Source organism: Elephantulus edwardii, unplaced genomic scaffold (assembly GCF_000299155.1).
Source record: "Elephantulus edwardii isolate Elephantulus edwardi_28Jun2011 unplaced genomic scaffold, EleEdw1.0 scaffold00065, whole genome shotgun sequence".
Lineage (NCBI taxonomy): Eukaryota > Metazoa > Chordata > Mammalia > Macroscelidea > Macroscelididae > Elephantulus > Elephantulus edwardii.
The window spans coordinates 5,482,116-5,504,666 of NW_006399815.1; the positions used below are offsets into that span (position 1 = coordinate 5,482,116).

General features: G+C 36.8%; 1 protein-coding gene across 1 annotated transcript in view; it reads left to right on the top strand.

The window, feature by feature from the left end:
- DBX2 (developing brain homeobox 2) overlaps nucleotides 1-22,551 on the top strand; it is a 55,236-nt gene that overhangs the window by 22,654 nt on the left and 10,031 nt on the right. The window contains exon 2 of the mRNA XM_006888178.1: nucleotides 7,500-7,595. Coding sequence (XP_006888240.1) covers nucleotides 7,500-7,595 — 96 coding nt within the window. The remainder of the gene's footprint in view (nucleotides 1-7,499; nucleotides 7,596-22,551) is intronic.

Below are 22,551 nucleotides of genomic sequence, written 5' to 3' on the forward strand. Positions count from 1 at the left end.
TTTGTTGATGGGCACTTAGGTTGTTTCCAACTCCTTGCTATTGTGAACATCTAAGAGCTATCTTAAACACTACTGTTGATTTTGTTTTCCCTAATTTTATTTAATTTTTTAATTTAATTTTCTACTAGTTTATCTACAAAATTCAAATACATTGTTTTTAAGAACAAATTCTTTCTATTTCCCTCACTCCACCCCCATCAAATTGTACAACCCCATGATTAATCCATCCCTCCCCCTGCACATCCTCATACCTCTGCTTCCAGTATCTCCCACCCCTCTTGGATCCTTACACTCATTCTATGATAATGGTTTTATACAATATTTATCCTTGTGGGACTGAGTTAGTTCACTCAGCATAATGTTCTCCAGTTGCTCTCAAGTTAGGTAATAATTTACAAAAGCATTGGTCCTGCATGCTGTGTAGTATTCCATTGTGTGAATGTGCCATCATTTTTCAATCCATTTGATTGTGGTTGGACATCTGGGCTATTTTTATGTTCTTGTGATGGTGCATATTGCTGCAATGAACATTGATGTACAAATCTCACTTTGTGCCTCAGTTCTCATTTTCTCAGGGTATATTCCAAGTAGTGGAATAGCTGGATCATATGGGATTTCTATGTTAAGCTTTTTGAGGAAGTGTCAAACTGCCTTCCAGAATGGTTGTACCATTTTACAATCCCACCAACAATGTATGAGTTCCTTTCTCACCACATCCTCTCCAACACTTATTACTTGCTACCCTGTTAAACTTCATCACTGTTATTGAAGTGACACAACTATAACAACAAAAACAACAGTACCTTATTGTGGCAATAGGAGAGATGCAAATCAAAACCACAAAGAGGTACTGTTGTTTTTGTTGTTGTGTACCACCGAGTCAAGACTGACCCATAGCCGACTCTCCACTGGGTTTTCCAAGGCATTTAATCAGATGGGAGGAGATTACCTGTCCATCCTTCTCCCTCAGAACAGCTGGTAAATTCAAGCTGCATTCTTTTGGGATTGTAGTGTAGCATCTTACCATTAGTTTAGTGATATCTCTTAGATTCACCAACTCAATTACCCTACTTCATAGTCACGCTTTCTGGATCGATTGTACCTCAGATAGGGAACTCTTGTGGCCTAGACGGTTGCACTCATAACCCAAAGCCAGCTGGTTCAGCTGCTCCTCAGGAGTAAGATGGGAAGTGTCCTCCCGTGCGTGTTACAGCGTTTAACAGCTCTCTGGTTAGTCAGCAATCTGGCTTGATGACAAGGAGTGTGAGTTTTTAAATCAATTCCAGACAGTTACTCAATTTTTTATATATTCTTTTCAGCTCAGAAATGTATCTTTATTCTTAGTGTCTTTGTGCCAGGGAACAATGCATGGTTTAAAATCAGGAAAAGTGTGTGTCAGGTTTGTATCCTTTCTCTATACCTATTCAGTCTGTATGCTGAGCAAATAATTCAAGAAGCTGGGCTCTATGAAGTAGAATGTGGCATCAGGATTAGAGGAAGATTCATCAATAACCTATGCTATGCTGATAATACGGCCTTGCTTGCTGAACATTAGGAGGACTTGAAATGCTTGCTGCAGAAAATCAAAGACTAAAGTCTTCAATATGGACTTCATTTGAGCATCAAGAAGACAAAAATCCTCACCACTGGACTGATACTTCACAGTACATGGAGAAAAGATTGAAAATGTCAGTAATTTAGTCTTCCTTGGATCCACAATCACAACCTTGGTACCAGCAGTCAGGAAATCAGGAGACATTGCATTGGGCAAGTCTGATGTCAGGGATTTCTCCAAATTACTGAGGACTAATTATCTTGAAGAAGGCTATTAAAATAATTATTTAAAAATTATTGAATTATTTATTACTCTATAGTAATATTTTTTAACTCCTTTTGCTTTCTAATTCATCTTAGTTGTTTTTCTAAGTTGGCTTAAGTCATGATGGGATCATAAAATTTATTTGACCTTTTATTTGTGGTCTTTAAGTGTTTTGAAAGGTCCTTAACCCAAATTAGTCAGCAGTGCAGTTTGAAATAACAATGAAAAGAATCTAGTATTGTTCAGATATATGCTATTCTTTACCATTAGTAAAGAAGAATTCAAAATGGTAACGAAAATTGTAACTTTCTGGACAACAGAATTTTGCAATTAATAATCTCTGTTGCTAGACTTGTAACTGTCCCTGACTTGGGGAAAAAACATAAAGCACAGAAATATCTAGTTAGGTAAGTTATAACTTATCAGGGAATTTAATTCACCATTAAATTGGCTACTAGTTCCCATATTAACTAAATATTTCAAGTAATTAATAGATATCTTGATTCTATGGCTTCAGATAAGTCAGTATATCTGATTAAGAAGTGAAAAGTTCATGAAGTTTTCTGTGAATAAATGAGTCTTGGGCATGTCAAGTAGATAAGCTTCAGTTTAGTTCTTAAAATTTTAAGTATTTTGTAACTTTTAATTATTTGCTGGAGAACTTGCAAATTTGACTTGCTATCAGGGTGTGAAATTTGTAGTGTGTCAAAGTGTTGTCCTAGTAGAGCTTTGCATAGTGAAGAATTTGACAAGTGTGTGATATTTCTGGGGAAAAGCCATTTGTTCTTTGTTTATAGGAAGCTTGGGAAACAAATTACCTTTCTGGCTTTCAACTCTTGCTGAATAACATTAAAATTCTCTGTGCATCAACTTCTTAAATTCATAACTAATAACTAAATACTACACTTAAGTACTTGTTTTATTCTTGGGTCTTTTAAAGAGAAGATTTGCTGGGAATAGTCATAATCGCATTACCGGTGCATGCCCATTTGATATTAAACATTAATGAATGAATAGAAAAATATATTAAACTTGTAGCAAACCCAATGCTTGATGTAACAGATACAATGAATCATTACTAACAAGAAATGTATAGAGTAACTACATCTAGACCACATTGGTAGGTTCTGAAATGCACATATCTAGGATGGAGGTATGCCAGGTCCAGGCCATGGTCTTTACAAGTACTTGCTATCCATAAGAGAGCTGGACAAATGAATAAAGATGATAGAAGAAAAATTGATACCTTTGAGTTGTGGTGCTGGAGAAGAGTATTGAACATAACATGGACTGCCAAGAGAACCAACAGATCTGTCCTAGAGAGGGTAAAACCAAGTATTTCCTTGGAGGCAAGGAATTTTAATCTATCTATCTATCTATCTATCTATCTATCTATTTTTTTTTTAGGCAAGGATTTTGAATCACTGTCTCATATATATAGGGCATTTTGCCCAGAGGCACTAGTCCTTGGAAAAATACATCATGCTTGGAAGGGTGGTGGAACAGCAGAGGAGAGGAAGACCCTGGATGAAATGGATTGACACAGTGGCTTGGGTAATGGAGGCAGATGTGTCAGAGACGGTGAGATTGGCTTAGAATAGAGCAGGAATTCAGAGGTGGTGTGCATAGGGTTGTTATGAGCTACAAGTGACTCCATAATATATAACAACAACAATGACAGGAGGAAATTACCTTTCCCCTCCCCAACATCTTCTAATAGTTCTTAATGGATTAGAAAAGTATAAACATATCTGCCAACTTGTCACTTTATTTTTATCCAACTTTTGTTTCTTCTTTCTTTAAAACATATTTACAAGCATTTAAAACATAAAATGCATATGTATTTAATGCATTGCTTAGCTTTAAATGATTGCGTGCTAAAGATGTCCAGCACTTCTGCAATCACGTGCTCAGTTGGACTAGCATTTGACTATGTCAGAGAAAGAGCATGTTTTTTAAAAATGGAGCACTTAATTGGAATTTCACACTGATTTCCATGTAAACCAGCGTTAACAAGGTATGTTTATGCATAGCAATCAGGAATTAACTTATCTTCTGTGTAGATATATGTGTGTCAAAGAGGTGATTTAGAATGATAGAGACTTTACACAATGGAATTCTAAGCCTGGTCATGTTATAAAATATAGAAAGACAATTTAAGCCAAAATAATAGCCATTGCTGTAGATGGCGAATAATCTGTTTTTAAAATTAAAACACTTTAAAAAATCCAGTTAGACTATTAGAGAAGCATTTGGCTGGAATAGGAAAAATTTTACTTTCATATCCTATCTTATTATTTTAAAACTATTACTAAAATACCCTATTATTTTTTTATATTCTGAATTTGGCAAAGTGTATTTAAATTGCCTTTTCAGTTAGTGTGGTAAATGAAACACTTTGAGTCTTTTGTATTTTTTCAATCTCTAACTCCATTTTAAAAATGTCAAACAATGAGGCAGTCATAACTTAATTATCTGTGGAGTGTTTATTTTGGAATTGAAACAAGTTACTTAATAGAAATGCTTTGAAATAAACATAATGAAGCAGCTTTTATACTTGTACATATATTTTCATTTTTCAGTATATAAATAATAGTAGGAGTTATAATCTAAGTAATCCCATACTTTTGTAAATTTATGGTGTTAAAATTTTTTTAAAAGGTGTTAAATTAAAATGAAATAATTTCTAATTTTTATGATATTTTGATAGGCAATGTTGAATAAGTTAGTGTAAGCAATGTATTTTTTAAAAATTATTCTTGAACTTTTTACCATGAGAAATGAGTCTCTTTATCACACCTCTTCTTGGTTGTCATATTTTTGAAACACCATTGTAACAGATTCATTTACTTGAAAATTCAGCTATTAAAAAGTATAGAACACAAACACTGCATAATGCCACTGTTATGAAATAGGACTAACATGGGGGTCGGGGAAACTAAGGAAAAGAGGGGATAAATAATGTACATGGCATTGAAACAAATGAGAGAGAGAACTGTGTAAAAGGAATATATGATTAGGTATTATTGGCATGACAAAAGTCTAGAATAAGAGCTGTATAGTAAAGTGGTCTCGGGGTGGGGGTGCACAGGGGGACTGTATAACAATGAAATAATTTCTTTTTAATGAACTGGGAGGTGGGAGGGACATGGAGGAAAATGTGCAAAAATGAATGAGTGGAAATCCAAATTCTTTATGAACTTTAATTAAAATCTCAATTAAAAAAAGTATAGAACATTACCATGGACAGCTTTCTATTCAGTGTAGAAAGAAAACTGTATTTATAATTAATTTTTAGTTTTGAGATATTATTACTCTGAGCTATTATAAAGTTCTGTTTGTGTGATACACTTATTTTGATATATCCTGGTTTAGTCCATAGGGAGTTGCACCTCCCACCCAAAAGTTACATCTCTCTAGTGATTTGAATATGCCAGTAGCTCTGAGGGAGAAAGAGAGGTCATTTCTTTTGATGCACTTTATAGCCTCAGAAACCAAATGGTTTTGAAATGGATAGCAATATATGTCAACTGTGAGTTGGTTCCAGCTCATCACCAAGTTTGAGGTTTCAGCAACAGTGTTGAAAATAAGCACATCTAAGCGGATGATATGCTATAGCTGTTGATAACAGGGGCCTCTGTGTTGGGTCTGACCTACAGCGAGCCTCTGAACAACACAATGACACCACACCCCATCTTGCACCACTCTCACAATCTCTTCTATGCTTATGCGCATTGTTTAGCCGACATTCTGCTTTTTCAAGCATAATGTCCTCCTGGGATTGGCCCTTCCTAATAATATACCCAAAGCATATTAGATAAAGTCTTACCAACCATACTTCTAAGGAGTTGCAATTCTTCCAAGGCAGATTTTTTTGCTGGTTCGGCAAACAAATTGAATTTCTTCACCAACACCACAATTCAAAGGCATCAGTTCTTTGGAATTCCTTATTCATTGTCCAGTTTTTACATGCCTGTGAAGTATTGAAAATTCCATGGCTTGAGTCAGATGCACCTTGGAGTCTTATTTAAACTGACATCCTTGCTCTTTACCTTTTTGAAGAGGCCCTTGGCAGCAGACGTGTCCAATGCAACAAACAAAGCCGTTTTGTGACAGCTGTTTCCATGGATGTTGATCATGGAACTAAGTAAAGTGAAATAACTGATAATGTCATTTTCCCCCCTCCATTTTTCATGATGTTGCCTCTTGGTCCAGTTGTGAGGATTTTTGTTTTGTTGATGTTTTGGTGCCTGAAATTACTGTGTTCTTGGGGGGGGGGCAGGGAGGAATGGGTATTTGTATCTTACTTGGTTAATAAAATAGTTACTAATTGAAAATGGAGAAACAGTAGTTAAAAATATTTTCAAGCCATACTGTAGATTTACAAGCCATCTGTGTTGGAAACTATTATATTATAGGGTATGTGTGGAAGGATTAGGGAAGAGGTTAATTCCTCATCCTCCTACTCTATTGTTTCATATGTCCTAGTTTTGCAGATAATTTATTCATTTACTGACAATTTATTGACTATTTAGAATGTGCAAGCCACTCTTCTGGGTATGTATCACTGTTATGCTCACCTTCAGAAAAATCTCAACTAATATTTATACTTTATCAAAGTATAATAATAATTAAATAAATGTAATAATTATATTTTATTAAAATGTATGGTATATTTAAAGCTTTTCATGCCTAAATAAATGCACAATAAAGGACATGATGAATGTTCTTTGCTGTCCTGCATGTTACACTTGGTCTACTGAGGAAAGGAATTTGAAATTTCACTTCCTGGGTTTGCAAAGGTAATGACAACTCTTCCACATATGTTTATCGAACATTTTATTAGCAGTATAAGTTAATCAAGTGAGTAGAACCAGATTATGTTGCAGTTAGTTTCCTAATGCAAATGCTTTCAGATTAGCTATATTTATTTCTCTTGAGATACAAGGTTATTCCTGTTCTCAAATACTTGGAACACTAATGAAATCAGGAATATGTTTGCAAAATGCCATTTTTTATTTCTATATTTAGTTTGTTGGTTAAAGAGTTACTCAGTAAAAGAACCGTTAGCAAGTTTAGAATACAACTTATATTTCAAAGTACTTTCTAAGAACAAATAGAACAGTGATATGGTCTTTTTTGAAAGATTAAACTTTAGCACATGACATTTAGATTATTTCTTGGTAAGTATCTTGTCTAAAAATTGCTATTTAATGTGATAGTCCCTAACCATATGGGTCAATTTAAATTAGAAATCCATTTACTCTGTCAGAACAGCACATTACAAGTGCTTGGAACCACATGCGACAATGAATCCTATGGTAAGTAATGCAGATATGGAACATTTCCATTATTGTATATAGTTCTATTGAATAGTGATAATCTAGATTGTAACATAATAGTTAATATAATAAACCCACTGAAAATAGACTATTGAATTTGGTGTCTGATAATTTATTTGAGTCTTGGTACCATACGTTCCAAATCTTTATAAAATAATTTTGCAGACTCTTTGACAGATAAAAGCTACTTAGAAATTATTTCAATTACAGTGGAAGTTTCAACTGATTGACTCCATAAATGAAGTACTTCCACTTGGTGGCTTTTAAGAAGCTGGAGTTTTGAAAATTGTCTAAAAGAAATGGATAATCATTGAGATAAATTCCTTTTTTCCCTGCAGCACCTTCCAAACCCTTTTTTTTGAGTGCCTCTCCATTCTACTCCTCATGCTGTGGTGGGTCCTGTGGGCGCCCTGCATCCCCCACTGCTTTTCCAAGTAAGTTTTTATGCTTCATCAGCAATGCCTCAGTTATTCTGTAAACCAAAGCAGCAGGATTTAATGTGCTCGGGAAAACTAATTGGTAATGCAATGGCAAGGAGCTAATTCCTCACTAAAAATCACAGCGATCCTATTCAGCAGCTTTCCAGAGATTTATCAAACCCCAGCACACTGAGCAATTGTGCGCTGTTTCCAGCAGCATTGAAACCCCGGCTGACACACCAAGGAAAGCTCCTTGTTTTCTCCCTGCTATAAAAGATCTCTGAGGGACCAGTTTGGCTCTTCTTGAAATGTGTAGCAATACTTGTTTCAAGAAGAAAAATAGAAAAGGGAAGGCTGCGAAATTGTGCTGTGTAAATTTCCATTCCTCTTAAAAATAGGACAGAAAGTGACTAGGTATCTGTGGAAAAGAATTTCAAATTGTCAGAATTTTAAAAGGCGATTATACCTCCTCTTTATCATTCTGCAGAAAAACAACCAGTGTTCTGTAGACTTAAGAAATATTTGCAAGAGGCACATTTTATTCCAAAGGCTTATATAAGCACAATTTCAATCCTTTCTGGGGCAACGTAAGAATGACACACTTGCAAAAATCCGTAGAACATGTGTGTTTGCTCACATACATACACACAAATACACAGAGGGGGGAAACATGAACTAAAGAGAATTATAATTCACCTTGGTCTTGAGATTTGTAGGCCAGATAAGAAAATGTGGGCTGAGAATTTCAGTTTGTGATAAGTTCAGTGGAAGATGTGTTTATTTCAGCTGCCCAATAGGAAACACATTCAGGTTAACAGCTCTGTCAGGTGAAAGGGGACTAGGTGTCGAGTCACTCTAAAATACGGAGCTCGATCACGGTTGAATTCAGACCCCTGTTGCCTCGGTGCCTGTATTTTATGAACGTTTCAGGGGGGCAGTTGCTGGACGGAATGATTCCTAACAAGTGAGGCAGCAAATGCTGGCCGTTTAATGAGCTGCGAGCTTCTGAGCATCTCTTTAGGGGGCTGATACTTTCCCACAGAGCACTTTACATGGCTGGGGCCCAGTCACAAAGGAGGACAGCACCGTGACCAATCGTCACTTTCACTTGACTCATCCACACGCGACCTCACCACGATTTTTCACTGTGCAGATGAACTTTAGGAACCATTTCACATGGAAAAGGCTTGGGCAAGGGTCAGTTGCCCTTTTGTATGGTCATAAAGCAAGGCTCTGTGTGTCACTCTTTTCTCCTGTCTCACATTCCTAGTGAGTTTCTGGACACCATTTAAAGCACTTGACTGAAAAATAAAGCAGTGAATGAAGCTGACTTTTATAGACTCATTCTAGCTCATCTTCCCATATAACCCCATCCACCTGAAAAGGGATTTAGTGGATGAGCTGAGTGTATACAGAGACTTGCTGAATACATAGGGCCCATTATCAACTGTGGGGATTGTTTATAACCAGGACTGATACACTACGATTTTGGAAGTGACCTATTAATTGTCCATTTAGCTAGAATGTATTGAATTCAAATAGAAAAATAGAAACCATGACTAAACCTTTTACTCGCTCCTTCAAGGTGGTCTCCTGTGAGGGCAGTTGTGCAAATTAAGGAGACATTTATCACCATACATGAGAGTATCAGGAGATGTTTTTTGGGGTGGAAAACTTAAAACCTGAAGATCGTAAAACCTTGTCACAATGGCATGTATGTAGAATGAAATCTTTGTATTTCATTCCATATTTCAGGGGTAGAGGTTAGAAGAGGCCCCACATTTAGTTTTATTGATCTCACTCAGCTGTAGTAGTGTTCTTTTACTTTAGAAAATTTGATACTGCATGAAGTTCAGGTGAGTGAGGATGAAAAAGAAAATTCCATATAACATGTAGACATTCATGTGTTTGCACCTTTATTTTACAATGATGTTTTAAGAATCATTGTCATAAAATATACTGATGCTTAGATTATTTTAGTAAACAGGACATAAAATTCATTCTGAAGACATTTGCTGGTTAACTTCATCTTCGCCCTGCTTATGCAAGTCTCATTTACCTCCATCTGCTTCTCAGTCTTTCCTGCTTTCTGTCTTTCGCATAACAGTGTAAATTGTGGTAACTATCTCTAGAGGCTCATAAAATTATCCATTTATCTTTTATCCTCCCCTCTCCCAATGTACAAGCTGAAAAGGGACACAGCTCAGATCCAGGATGGAGGATGCTGTACATGGTTGGTCTAGAGCTGGCTTTTTAAGTTTTGAAATGCCACAAATATATTTACTAAACCAGTGTCTCAGATTATTAGTTATAACTCCAAAATGAATATAATTTTTCTTTTGTTTGTAATGTTCCTTCATGTTGGCAGCATAATAATGAAATGGAATTATACTGATAATAAAGCTTTTACATAAATATTACTTGGAAACTGTTAAGAAAACTTACATCTGTACCGTAATTCTTTGCATTTAAAGCTTGTGCTAGCTTTCTTCTTCACTTATATAGGAAGAATTACTTTTATGTCCAAGCATTTAAATTTCTTTCTGTGATTTAAAGAAACAAAATGAACTGCCTAAGTCAACTTGTATTAACCTGAAGATTGGACAGCCAAAATGAAAGTTTAACCTAGGAATGTTAATAACTATTGAAATCAATGGCCCTCATCATTGCTTCTCAATATTGACTTCATTCTTTCTGGAAGTGTAGGATCACATCAACACTTCTATAATTATGTAACTGAAATTTCATTTGGGCTCTTTTAACGTGATCCATTTGTTTAATATTGACTTAGTTTTCCTTGTTAACTTCTTGGATTTATGGTCAACTCGTTGTTACAATGTGGAAACAATCATTCATCTAGTACCCTTCTCACATATAGTAAATCATTTAATAGACTATTTAAGAACAACCCTTACAGTGAGGAAAAATTAAAAAGCAGTAGTAAAAGTTACCTCCTTCCCCCAGAGAAATATATGGAAAACTTTTGATATTGATCAGTAACATATTGGGTGTTTTTCCCAAATAACTTATTCTTTGCTAACATTAAGTGGAATGTTGCAGAAATTTTGCAGATAATAACTTTTAAAAACTGCCTGAAAAAGTAGTCTTAATTGTTTTGGCTGGCTAATTGAATTAATCAGATAATTCTTTCATTTTGCCTTTGAATACTCAACTTGAACCTGACCTTTTGAAGATTTTATGTATTTTAAGACAAAGCTTGAATTTGAAGCAGCATTATAAAAATTTAAGCCAGGAAAATTTTGATAACCTTTTACTGTCTTCCCTTTCTTGTTAAAACTTGAAACGGCATAATATACTCTCAAAGTTTGAATTAAGGATTTTTAAGGCCACAGGGAAAGGTCTTTAATTGTAATAAATGTGGATTTATTTAAAAATCGTTGTTGAAAATGGGTAATGCTTAGATTAGTATTCTTGCCACTTGACCTGCTGTACTCTCATTTTCTGCTCTCTGTGGGAGTGAGTGGTGAGTTGAGGAAAGGAAACTGATTAGGGCATATAAAAATTCACAAAAGCTGCTTAAAACTCTCTTTAAAGAAACTGTAAAATCACTGTGTCTTCAGAGAGATGCAGTGTTTTGTTGTAATAAAGAAGAAACATAATTGCGTTGTCCAAAGCAGCATTTGTGCAATAAATTGAATATTGATACTGCCTTCTCAGTAGAAACAGGGATATTTCTATAGAGAATATAACATTCAGTCAACCAGGAAATGTATTTAAAGATGCAGAGACTTAAAGACAATAGATTTTCCAAGTTGATGGCTCTATTCAGTTTTTAAAGGACAATGAAAGTGTTTGAGTGGCATTCCCCTTCCTAGTACATAAGGAGTTGTGCTGTCAGCCCCAAAGCAGGTGGTTCAAATTCACCAGCTCCTCTGTGGGAGAAAGATGGTCAATTTCCTTGGCATAAAGATGCCAGTCTCCTTCCGTGTGATTTCAACCCTGGAAAACCGACTGTAGTATCAGTTATGAGTTTTCTCTTTGAAAGCTCAACACAATTGGGCAGAACAGCTCATGATATGAGGTACTTGTCCTTGAACTTGTTTATGGAAATGTTGTTGTTGTGTATCCTCGAGTTGGAAACAACCCATAGCCGACCCTGTGGTTTTTAGAGGCAATTAATCACATGAGAGCATATTGCCCATTCTTCTCCTGCCTAAGGGCTTCTTATAAACCTTAGGTTCCCCAATTCATGTACTTAAGGTGCTGTAAGGAATGATTGATGGACTGTATAAAATAGAAGGGGACCCTACTAACTCACTATGTGAATGCACAGTGATAGGGGTGTCTGGATTGTCCTTTCAGAAATAGAGTATATTTAGTAAGAGATATCTTAGTCCTCCTAGTCAATATTATTGTTGAACATAACATTCATTCAGTGGCATCAGCTCATCATTATATGCTGTTGTTCTTAGATGATGTCCCCAAATGGATGGGTGATAACCACTTCTTTTTGGTACAGTGATTCTGTATTCCCTCCACCTTCTTCACATCCCTTGCTGTGTGACATTTTGTCCATAGAATCCTCCAATATTTGCAAATCAGGCTTGAGTTTTATTTTCTTCGGTTTTTCCAGTTTTGAATGCTCATCTTGTTCTTCCCTTTTAATTTTCTAATGCCAATGTCTTTGCACATTTTTTTTCCTTTCGCTTTGTCTCCTCCAGCTTTCCTTTGAAACTTTCTGTTCAGCTCTGTATCTTCATAATTTCATCCATTATTTTTAGGTCTTTTATATTCAGTCGTAAATTTCAGAGTCTCTTCTGACATTCAGTTGTTGTGATTGTTATATGCCAATTAGTAAAATACAGTGCATAGTGATTCTATGAAGAATAGCTCTGAAACCCACCCTATCCTGAGCCAGTCTTGCTGTCTCTGACACACCTGCCCCTATTGTCACAGTCACTGTATCAATCTATCTCATGTCGGATATTTATCTCCTGCACTAACCCTCTACTCTTCCAAGAATGTTGTCCTTTCTCCAGTGGCTGGTCCCTCCTGGTAACATGCCCAAAGTATGTGAGATGGAGTTTCAAAGTCCTTGTCTCCATGGAGCAACCTGATTTCACCCTTTCCAGGACAAACCTGTTTGTTTTCTAACAGTCCATGGAATATTCAGTACACTTCTTCAGCACCAGAATTCTGACATTCTTGGTCATTGTCCTGCCCCCAGAGAAGACCGTGATCTGGATCAGGCACACTTTAGTCTCTAGATAGCAATCTAGAGCAAATCCAGAGCAAACTCTGGAGAGGTCTCTGACAGCAGACTTTTCTAAAGCAACATGTCTTTTAATTTCCTGACAGCTGGTAAGATTGTGTCGTCTACATAATGCATGTTGTTGATGTGTATTCTTCTAATCCTGATGCCACACTCTTCTTCTAAAGTCTAAGCCTCACAAATGATCTGTTTAGTACAGACTAAAAATTATGGAGAAAAAAAAATATTGGCACACTCCTTTCTTGATTTTGAACTATGCAGTGTTCTCTTGCTCTGTTCGGACAACAACTTTTTGGTCTATGTGTAGGTTTTACAGAAACACAATCAGGTATTATGGGATTCCCATTCTTCTCAATGTCAGCCACAATTTGTTGTGATCCACACAGTCAGATGTCTTTGCATAGTCAATGAAACACCAGTAGATATCCTGGTACTCTTTGCTTTCAGCCAAGATTCATCTGATATTGACAATACTATCTGTAGTGCCACATACTCTTCCAAAACCTCTGTCGATATACTGTTCTAGTCATTTTTGGATAATCTTCAGCAAGATTTTGTTTGTGTGATCTATTTTCCCCCCAAAAGAGATCTTTTAAATTATTTTTTTCTTTCTTCATGTAGGTGTCACTGATATCAACCCAAACTTACTCAGTCTTTCATTATTAATGGTCAATGAATCAAATTTATTCTTGAAATGGTCTCTAATTCAGGTGATATACTCAAGGTTGTACTTTGACTCTTGTTTGACATTTCTTCAGCTTCAATTTGAGTTTTCATATGAGCAACTTATGGTCTGTCCCATAGTGGAATTCTCATCTTCATCTGACATGATTTTTGGTTTGGCTGTTGTCTTTCCACAAGTGTGTTAATTTGACTCTTGTTTTGTTCCATCTGATCTACATGTACAGTCATTATTTATGTTGTTGGGGTGGGGGAAGATATTTTCAATAAAACAAATCATCGGTCTTGCAAAACTCTATCTTAAGATCTCTATTGTCAGTTATAAGATCAGGGTCACATTTTCCAACTATTCAAACTTCTTTTCAGCCTTTGCCTTCCGATCACTAGTAATTATAAAAACATTTTAATGCATTTGCTGTCAATTTTAGATACCACAAGTTAATAAGAATCTTCAGTTTCATCATCTTTGGGACTAATGGTTCATACATAAATTTATTAATGGTTAGTAACTGATGTTCATTGTATTATCCTATTATTGACAGTATTGTACTTCAGGATAGATATTGAAATGTTCTTTTTTGATGATGAATGGAATGCCATTTCTCTTTAACTTGTTATTTATTCCTAGTATGTTGTTGGCATGGGAAGAGATTTTTTCCCTCTTTGTTTCACAGAGCAGCTGGTGGATTAAAACTGGTTGCCTTTGTTTTGGCAGCACAACTCCCTAACACTGAACCACAAGAGCTCCCTAGTAGACCATATAACTTTCTGAGTAAGAGTGGAAGATATCTATTCATTTCAGCTCATCAATACCAGGGTATCAATTGTTATGAATTCTGCTTTATTTTTCTGACTTCTAACTTTAGATCCATATTTTGTACATTAATAGATGTTAACAAGTGTTCTTTCTAATTTTGAGCCATGCCACAGCAGCAAATGAAGGTTCTGAAAACTTTATTCCGCATCCATGTCATAAAGTTAAACTTTATTTTGAAGAGGTCTAGCTATGTACATATTCCCATCCCCTCCTTGTGATTCTTATTTCAAATAATCCTTTGAGCATAGCCTTTCCTGACTTTTAAGCTCTATTTTTGAGCAGCTGCTGCCGTTTTGATATTCTGTAGTTTCTTATTCACCCTGGTGTTACTGCTCATCTTAGAGGCATACTTATTGTTTGACTAAAAGTTAAGGCACAAGGGGAAGTTTTGCTTCATGTCTGAAGATTGACTAAGAACCATAGTCTTAGTAGTTCCATAGTCTCTATAATACTAGTTGACTATTTTCATTTTCGTTCAATATTTCTTTTACCCCCTCTATCTAGGACCTTCTACTGTGATCCCTTTCAGAGTGATCAACAGTGAGAGGTGGGCATCATCTAGTTCTTCTGCTGTCAGATGTTTAGAGGTTGATGTGATCTGTTGGGTTTTTTGTTGTTGCTATAACAGGAAGAGACCAGTGGTTGTACTTTATATGCTTGCCTGAAAACTTTGAAACTTCAGTCACTATTCACCAAAGTAGGATGTAGAGCAATGTCAGTGTGATACCAATTGGCCATGATGTTCTCAGGTCTGTGATACTGAGGCCTTGGGACCAGAAACTCATTCCTTCAGAGTGTTTTATTATGATCAACAAGTTTATATAGCTTTGTTCCCTCTTAGCTCTGAGATACATACATACATATATATATATATATTTACAGCATAGAGCATATATAAATGCGGATATATTTACAGTATGAGTATGTAAAAGCCTCTACTACAGTCATGGTCATAGTTGTTTGTTGTTTTTTTGTTTGTTTGTTTAGTATTAATTTTAATGAAAGTTTACAGAGACTTAGGGTTTCTAGTCATTCACTGTTGCACTTTTCTCCCTGCCCACCCTTTCCCCCCCAATGGGGCCGCTGGGCTGCATGGGCCAGGAATCGAACCCGGGCCTCCTGCGTGGCAGGTGAGAATTCTCCCACTGAATGGTCATAGTTATAGTCCCTTTCATCTTACTCATAGATGTTACATGCCTTGGCTGTCTTTCTGTATATTTACTTATGTTGTTGTGTTGTTAGATGCCATAGAGTCAAGTATGACTCATAGCAACCCTATGAACAAAAGATCTGAACCCAGTCTTGTCCTGTACCATCCTCACACTTCCTGACACACGAGAGCCCATTCCTGCAGTCACTGACCCTTCACCCTTTCCAACATCATGTTCCTTCCAAGGAATAGCACCTCCTAGCAATATGTCCAAAGTATGTGAGGCAGAGCTTCATCATTCTTGCCTCCAAAGAGCATACCAGCTACACCCTCTCCAAGACATATCTGTTCATTCTCTTGGCTGTCCATGGAATGTTCAGTGTTTTTCCTCCAACACACAGCTCAAAGATCTAAATTCTTTTTCTGTCATCCTTATTCGTTGTCCAGGTCTCGGATGCATAGCTAGTAACTGGAAAGACTATGGCCTGAATCAGATGCACCTTAGTTCTCAAACTAACATCACTACTCCTCAACAATTGGGAAAGTTCCCTAAGTACAGATTTTCCCAGTGCACTGCATCTCCTTATTTCCTGACTGCTGGTACCAAGGGTGTAGATCCTAACAAGATGAAGCTGTTGACAGTTTCAGTCTCCTCTCCTTCCATCATGACACAGTGGAAAGAATAATTGTTTTCTTGAAATTTAGATTCAATTCATACTGAAGTTTGCATTCTTTGATCTTCTGCAGCAAGTGCTTCAAGTCCTTCTCATTTTCAGCAAGTAAAGTTGTGTCATATGCATAATGAAGGTTATTGATGAGTCTCCCTTCAATCCTGATGCCATATTCCACTTCATAGAGTACAGCTTTTTGGATACTTATATCGGATATTTATTTATGTTGTTGTTGTTAAATGGCGTCGAGTTGTAGGCAACTCATAGCGACCCTATGAACAAAAGTTCTCCACACTTGCATGACTTTCATCCTTTCTCCAGGTTCATAGGGTTTCTGGAGGCAAGCTGTTTATGAAAGTGGATGCCACTCCTGCTTCCAAGCTGGTTTTAATCAGGGAACTCCACCCAACACTGTCCACCATGGGTAACCATTATAGCATTTGACACATCAGTGTCACAGTGTTCAGCTTCACAGAAACCACAAGTTACCTCTGTATGGCAAATGGACACACCAGGGCTATACAACCTAGAAGAATGTTTCACCAAAAGCAATAAAAAACAGGCCCGAGGGCCATAGATTTAGAGTCACCTACCTTTCGCTTGGTAGCATCACTTTTGGTCTACTAGGCCAACTGGTCTCTCTCTATGTTGTTAAGTGTCATCGAGTCATAGGCAACTCATAGCGACCTTATAAATGAAAGTCCTTGATACTTGCATGACTTTCATCCTTTCTCCAGGTTCATAGGGTTTCTAGAGGCACACTATATATGGAAATGGATATAGACTGATATTTATTATTTTTAGAATATAAGGTTGAGTATATAACAGTGTTTACCTTTGTTATCTGCATTCCTTGCATATTTCTCTATGCCTTCCATTGTTTAGGGTAATTTAGTGACCATCCTCATGTTGTATATCTCCTTCCCCTTCCCTTATCTTAATATGCCTCTGTTTACTTAATATGAATCTGTTCTTTTTCTTCCCAACTCCTTGTGCATCCATCTCTAGTGTCTATCAAAGAATGATTCTGTGTATAAATGTTTTCTTTAGCTTTTTATCATGGTATTCTCATACAATATTTGTTAGTCTGTTTACTCAGCATAATTATCTTCCATATTCATCCATGTATTATTGTGTTTCATGAATTCTTAATTATTCTTTAGTATTGCATTGTTTGCCAGTTTTTTTAGAAGTGGATTGTAGATACTTTTTCTACTCTGTCTTAGTTTAGTCACTCCACATAAATTTGTCCATGATGGGTGACTGCACATGTTTTAAATATTTCATAACACAGCAACAAGAAAACTGGGGAAAAAATCACACCAAAAAACCAACAAACCTGAGGGATTGGTGGTATCAGTTATAATTCCCGAGTATTAAGATTATGTGGAGTCTTTTAGGTTCAGTTAGATCAAGACAAGCAAATGCTACTTTTCTCTTGAAATTTGAAATACATTGAAATTGCACAAGTTCACATATATACACACACATACATGTCTCTCTCTTTCTCTTTCTGAGTCTCTCGCTCTTTGAATATCTCTTCTCTCTCTCTCTCACACACACACACACACACATACACACCCAACAAAAATCCAACAACACAAATATACCCAGTATCCCTGACCTTGAAAATTCTTAATGTAAAAAAAAAAAAACCTCTTCATGTAAAAGAAACAAATTCTTGAAAGATATGAGAATGAACGTTGGAGCTGTTGGGAGTGATTCAGAACAATATAAGCACATAGACAAAATCATCCTATATTTTGAAAAAACTTCATTCTGGGAAGGAGAGACAGAGTCAAGGTTTGAAGTAACTTATATTTGAGGAAATAGTTCATGGAGGCTGATGGCATCTTCGTTGGTCTGTTGGCCTGAACTAAACAGATGACCTCTTCTTCTACCTGTGAGAAGCTATTAAATCTATATAAAAGGGCAAAAGAATTCTGCTTCTGAAAAGTTTGTTATTAACTCTGGCTTAAATTACCCTGAATTCTTGTAGGTCTTTTTTACTAAAGGCCTTGAGAGTTCTAAAATAAATGGTGCTTCAAGAAGTTGTGCTATAAATTTTCTTACAAAATAAGACTATGAATTAATTTTTAATTCAGAAATACCACATAGGCTAAGAAATAGTATCTTCAGTAGGTGATTAGGAGTGGCCTCTATATGGTACTAGTTTGCCTGTTTTGATCATGTTGTTGTTATTAAGTGCTACCAAATCAAATACAACTAATAGCGTCTTTATAAACAATGGATATGAATTCTTCCTATACTATGCTGTCCTCACTATCTTATACCCTTTAGCCCGTTGCTGCAGTTAACAGTGTCATTCCATCTCACTGGAGGTCATTCTAAGCATAATATTCTTTTCCAAGGAATATTGTTGTTGTTATGTACCATCAAATTGCCCGTAACTCATAGTAACCCTATACACAATAGTTCTGAACTCTGCCCTATCATGAGCCAGTCTTACTGTCTTCGACAGACATATCTATTTCATTACCCCAGTTACATCCAGGGTTGTCTTCTCCTGTGTTTTCCTTTCACCCTTCCAAACATGATATTTTTCTCCAAGGACTGGTCCATCTTGGCAACATGCCCAAAGTATGTGCGATAGAGCTTCAATATTCTTGCCTTCAGGGAGCAACTTGGTTTTACACTCTCTAGGATAGACTTGTTTCTTTTTCTTGGCTCACTATGGTATGTTTAATACTCTTCTCCAGCACCACAATTCAAAGTCATCAATTCTTCTATCATATTTAATCATTGTCCAGCTCTCTGTTGCATAGCAAGCAATTACCTGAAAAAGTCACACCTTAGTCTTCAGACTAACATTGTTGCTATTCAGCACTCTCAACAAGTCCTTGACCGCAGATTTTCCTTGTCTTTTGATTTCCTGACTCCTTGTGTCAAGAGGAACCAGAAAACGGAAATTGTTAACAAGCTCCATCTCTTCTCCATCAAGTATGATACTGAGAATCTTTGTCTTCTTGATGTTAAATGTCAATCCATATTGAAGACTGTAATCCTTGACTTTCTGTAGCAAAAGCTTCAGGGCCTCCTCAGTTTCAGAAAGCAAGATTGTGTCATCTGTATAATGCAAGTTGTTGATAAGTCTTTTTCAAATTTTTATGCCACATTCCTCCTCATAAAGTAGAGCCTCCTGAATGATCTGTTCTGCATATAGAGTGAAAAGATATGGAGATAGGTTGCATCCTTGACACCCTCCTTTCATGATTTTGAACCATGCAGTGTTTCCTTGCTCTGTCTTGACATTTACTTCCTGGTTGAAGTAATAGATTTTTGCATGAGCATATTCAGGTTTTCTGAGAATCCCACTCTCCTCAAGCTTAGCTACAAGTTGTTGTGATCTACATGGTCAAATGTCCTTGAATAATCAATGAGGCCCAGATAGACATTTCCTCTGGTACTTTCTATTTTCAGAGTATCTCAAATTGGTAGTGGAAGCTGAAACAGAAGAACAAGAAATAAAGATTAATGCCTCAAGAGATCTAGAAACCCCAGCACTGCAAAAGACAAACTGGGCATAAATGGGCCAGATGCCTTTACAGAGCTTTGTGAAGCAAAGGAATGAATGCAAATTAGACAAAAGAAGCCAACCATAATGGATTCAGTGATCTAGAGACTTAAGCAAAATAGTCTAAACATCTCACAAATTTATGCTGTTCATGGAATGGGATTTTGTATGAGTGCTGTGGTGAAAAGACAAGGCTGAGCTGTAGCTGTTTGTAAATGACCTCTTATTACCCCTTTGTCCCAGGGCTTTTGGAGAGTGAGGCAATATGGAGAGGCAAAAGATTCCCCAAGTTTATGTAATACAGTGCTTTTCTCTTTATTGCCCTAGTCTTTTCCTACCCCTATCTTCTTAATGATATAAGTCACACACAACACACTTACATTAATAGCATTCTTTATTGCATATTCAGTGGAAATGGGACTTCGGGAGCATTTCAGGATCTAAGGATAAATACCTTTGAAATATGTTCTAAGTCAGGTCATTGTGGCATTTTATTATGACTCTTCAGCTGTGTCCTTCATTTATTTCTCTGTCCATTTGTGACTTGGTCAAAGCATGAAGGCCCTTTCTAAGGGCTGGTCTCTCCTGTCAACATGCCTAAAGTATGTGAGATGGAGCTTCAAAGTCTTTGCCTCCAAGGAGAAACTTGATTTCACCCTCTCCAAGACAAACATCTCTGTTTTCTTGGCAGACCATGGAATGTTCAACACTCTTCACCAGCACCACAACTCAAAGGCATCAATCTTTCTTCTGTCATCTCTAGTTATTGTTCAGTTCTCTGATACATAACAAGTAATCACAAAGAGCATGGCCTGAGTCAGGTGCACCTTAGTCTTTAGAGTGATATTGCTGCTCTTTAGTGCTCTAGAGAGGTCCTTGACAACAGATTTTTCCAGTGCAATTGACTTTTTTATTTCCTGACTGCTGGTGCCATGAGTATTGATTATGGAACCGAGAAAGCTGAAACTGATTTTTTTAAAATGCAATGTTTTTATTGTAATTGTGATTTAAGCAAAAGTTTACAGAAAAGTTAGAGTTTCATTCATTCATTGTTGGAAACTGAAATTATTAGCAACTTTAATCTCCTCTCCATCTCTCATGGTGCTGCTGATTGACCTGATGGAGAAAATTGTTGTCTTCTTTACGTTGAGCTTCAATCCATATTGGAGACTACAGTTCTTGACCTTCTGCAGCAAATGCTTCAGGTCCTCCTCAGTTTAGTCAAGCAAGGTTGTGTCATATGCATAGCACAGGTTGTTGATGAAACTTCCTCCAATCCTGATGCCACATTCCTCCCCATAAAGCCTAGGCTCCCAAATGATCTGTTCTGCACATTGATCGAAAATATATGGAGACAGGATGCATCCCTGACACACTCCTTTCCTGATTTTGAACCATGCAGTGTTTTCTGGCTCTATTCTGGCTACGGCTTCTTGGCCCAAGTATAGGTTCCACAGGAACACTTCAGGTGTTCTGAAATTCCCATTCTTCTCAACACTAGCTACAATTTGTTTTGATCCACACAGTCAAATGACCTAGGTTTAGAAGTAACAAATTTGTTTTAGAATCTATATATAAAGTATCTTATTGTTGCGTTGTTGTTTTGTGCTGTCGAGTTGCCTGCGACTCATAGTGACCCTATAAACAACAGCTCTAAACGCTGCCCTATCCTGTGCCAATCTCACCATCTCCGACACACCAGCCCCCATTACCCCAGTCACTAAAATTCTTTTCCTTTCTAAAATGCTGGGTTAGTCAGGTTCTTTATGACAGGTTTCCTGCTGTGGCAAGCTATAATCTCATCTTGTTTAGGTGCCCCCTGGTCCTTCTTTGTCTTCATTGCTAATTTCCTGCAACTTCCCACTCTTACCATTTAATTTGGAAACACAAGACAGAGCGTTCATCTTCATCCTTCTACACACCCCTGTTCTTCCTCTGCTCTGCTTGCCTTTTTATTGTTGTTGTTGTTTAATGACAGAAAATGAAAAAGACATTCTCCTACCTCCTTCTCTTTTATTATAATTATTTTTATCTTTTATATTGGTTTGCTTACAAAGTTTGTATAATTGTGTTTCTCACTCTTCTTCATTCACATTGTGTTTCATACACTCATTCCTATGTATTGTTTTTTCTAATATAAGCTGTTTCTCCTTTAAGGACCTACTCTATTAGCCTTCAGAATTTTAGATGGTAGAATTAATGTCCTCTGGCTATTGTCTGCTGATTGTAGTTGTTTGCATTCTTCTAGTGCCCCACCTTATCAACTGTGAGGATCTTGTTGTTGTTGTTGTTGTTATGTGCCATCGAGTTGTTTGTGACTCATAGCGACCCTATGCACAACAGCACTAAACCCTGCTCTATCCTGCGCCAACCGCACTGCCTCTGACACACCCATCCCGATTACCCCAGTCACCGAATCAATCCATCTCATAGAGGGTCTTCCCTCACTAACACAGTCCAATGCCCAATTCTTTCCAAAAAGTTTGCTGCAATATTCAGTTTTATTTGAAAATTGAGGCACACTTAAAATGCAAACAGTGAGAAGAAATTATTTGTGTATCATTATATGTTGTGTCTCGTTGAGTGGATTCCAGCTCTTAGCAATCCTAAAAGATATAGTGGAACTGCCCATTCACGGGATTCACAGATTTTCCTATAATCTTCGGTCTGTCATGAAGGAAGTGCAACTAGGGTGATCCTTAAAGGATGATGAAACTTTGTCTCACATACTTTGCAGGAGCAGTTAATTGATATTGTGTGCTGCTGAGTCCGAACAGACCCATAGCTAACCTTCCAGCAGTTTTCACTTTTCACGGAGGTGAACCATGTTTTTTTTGGTTGGCAGTGTAAGCTTCTAAATACTAAACCACTAGTTGTTGTTGTT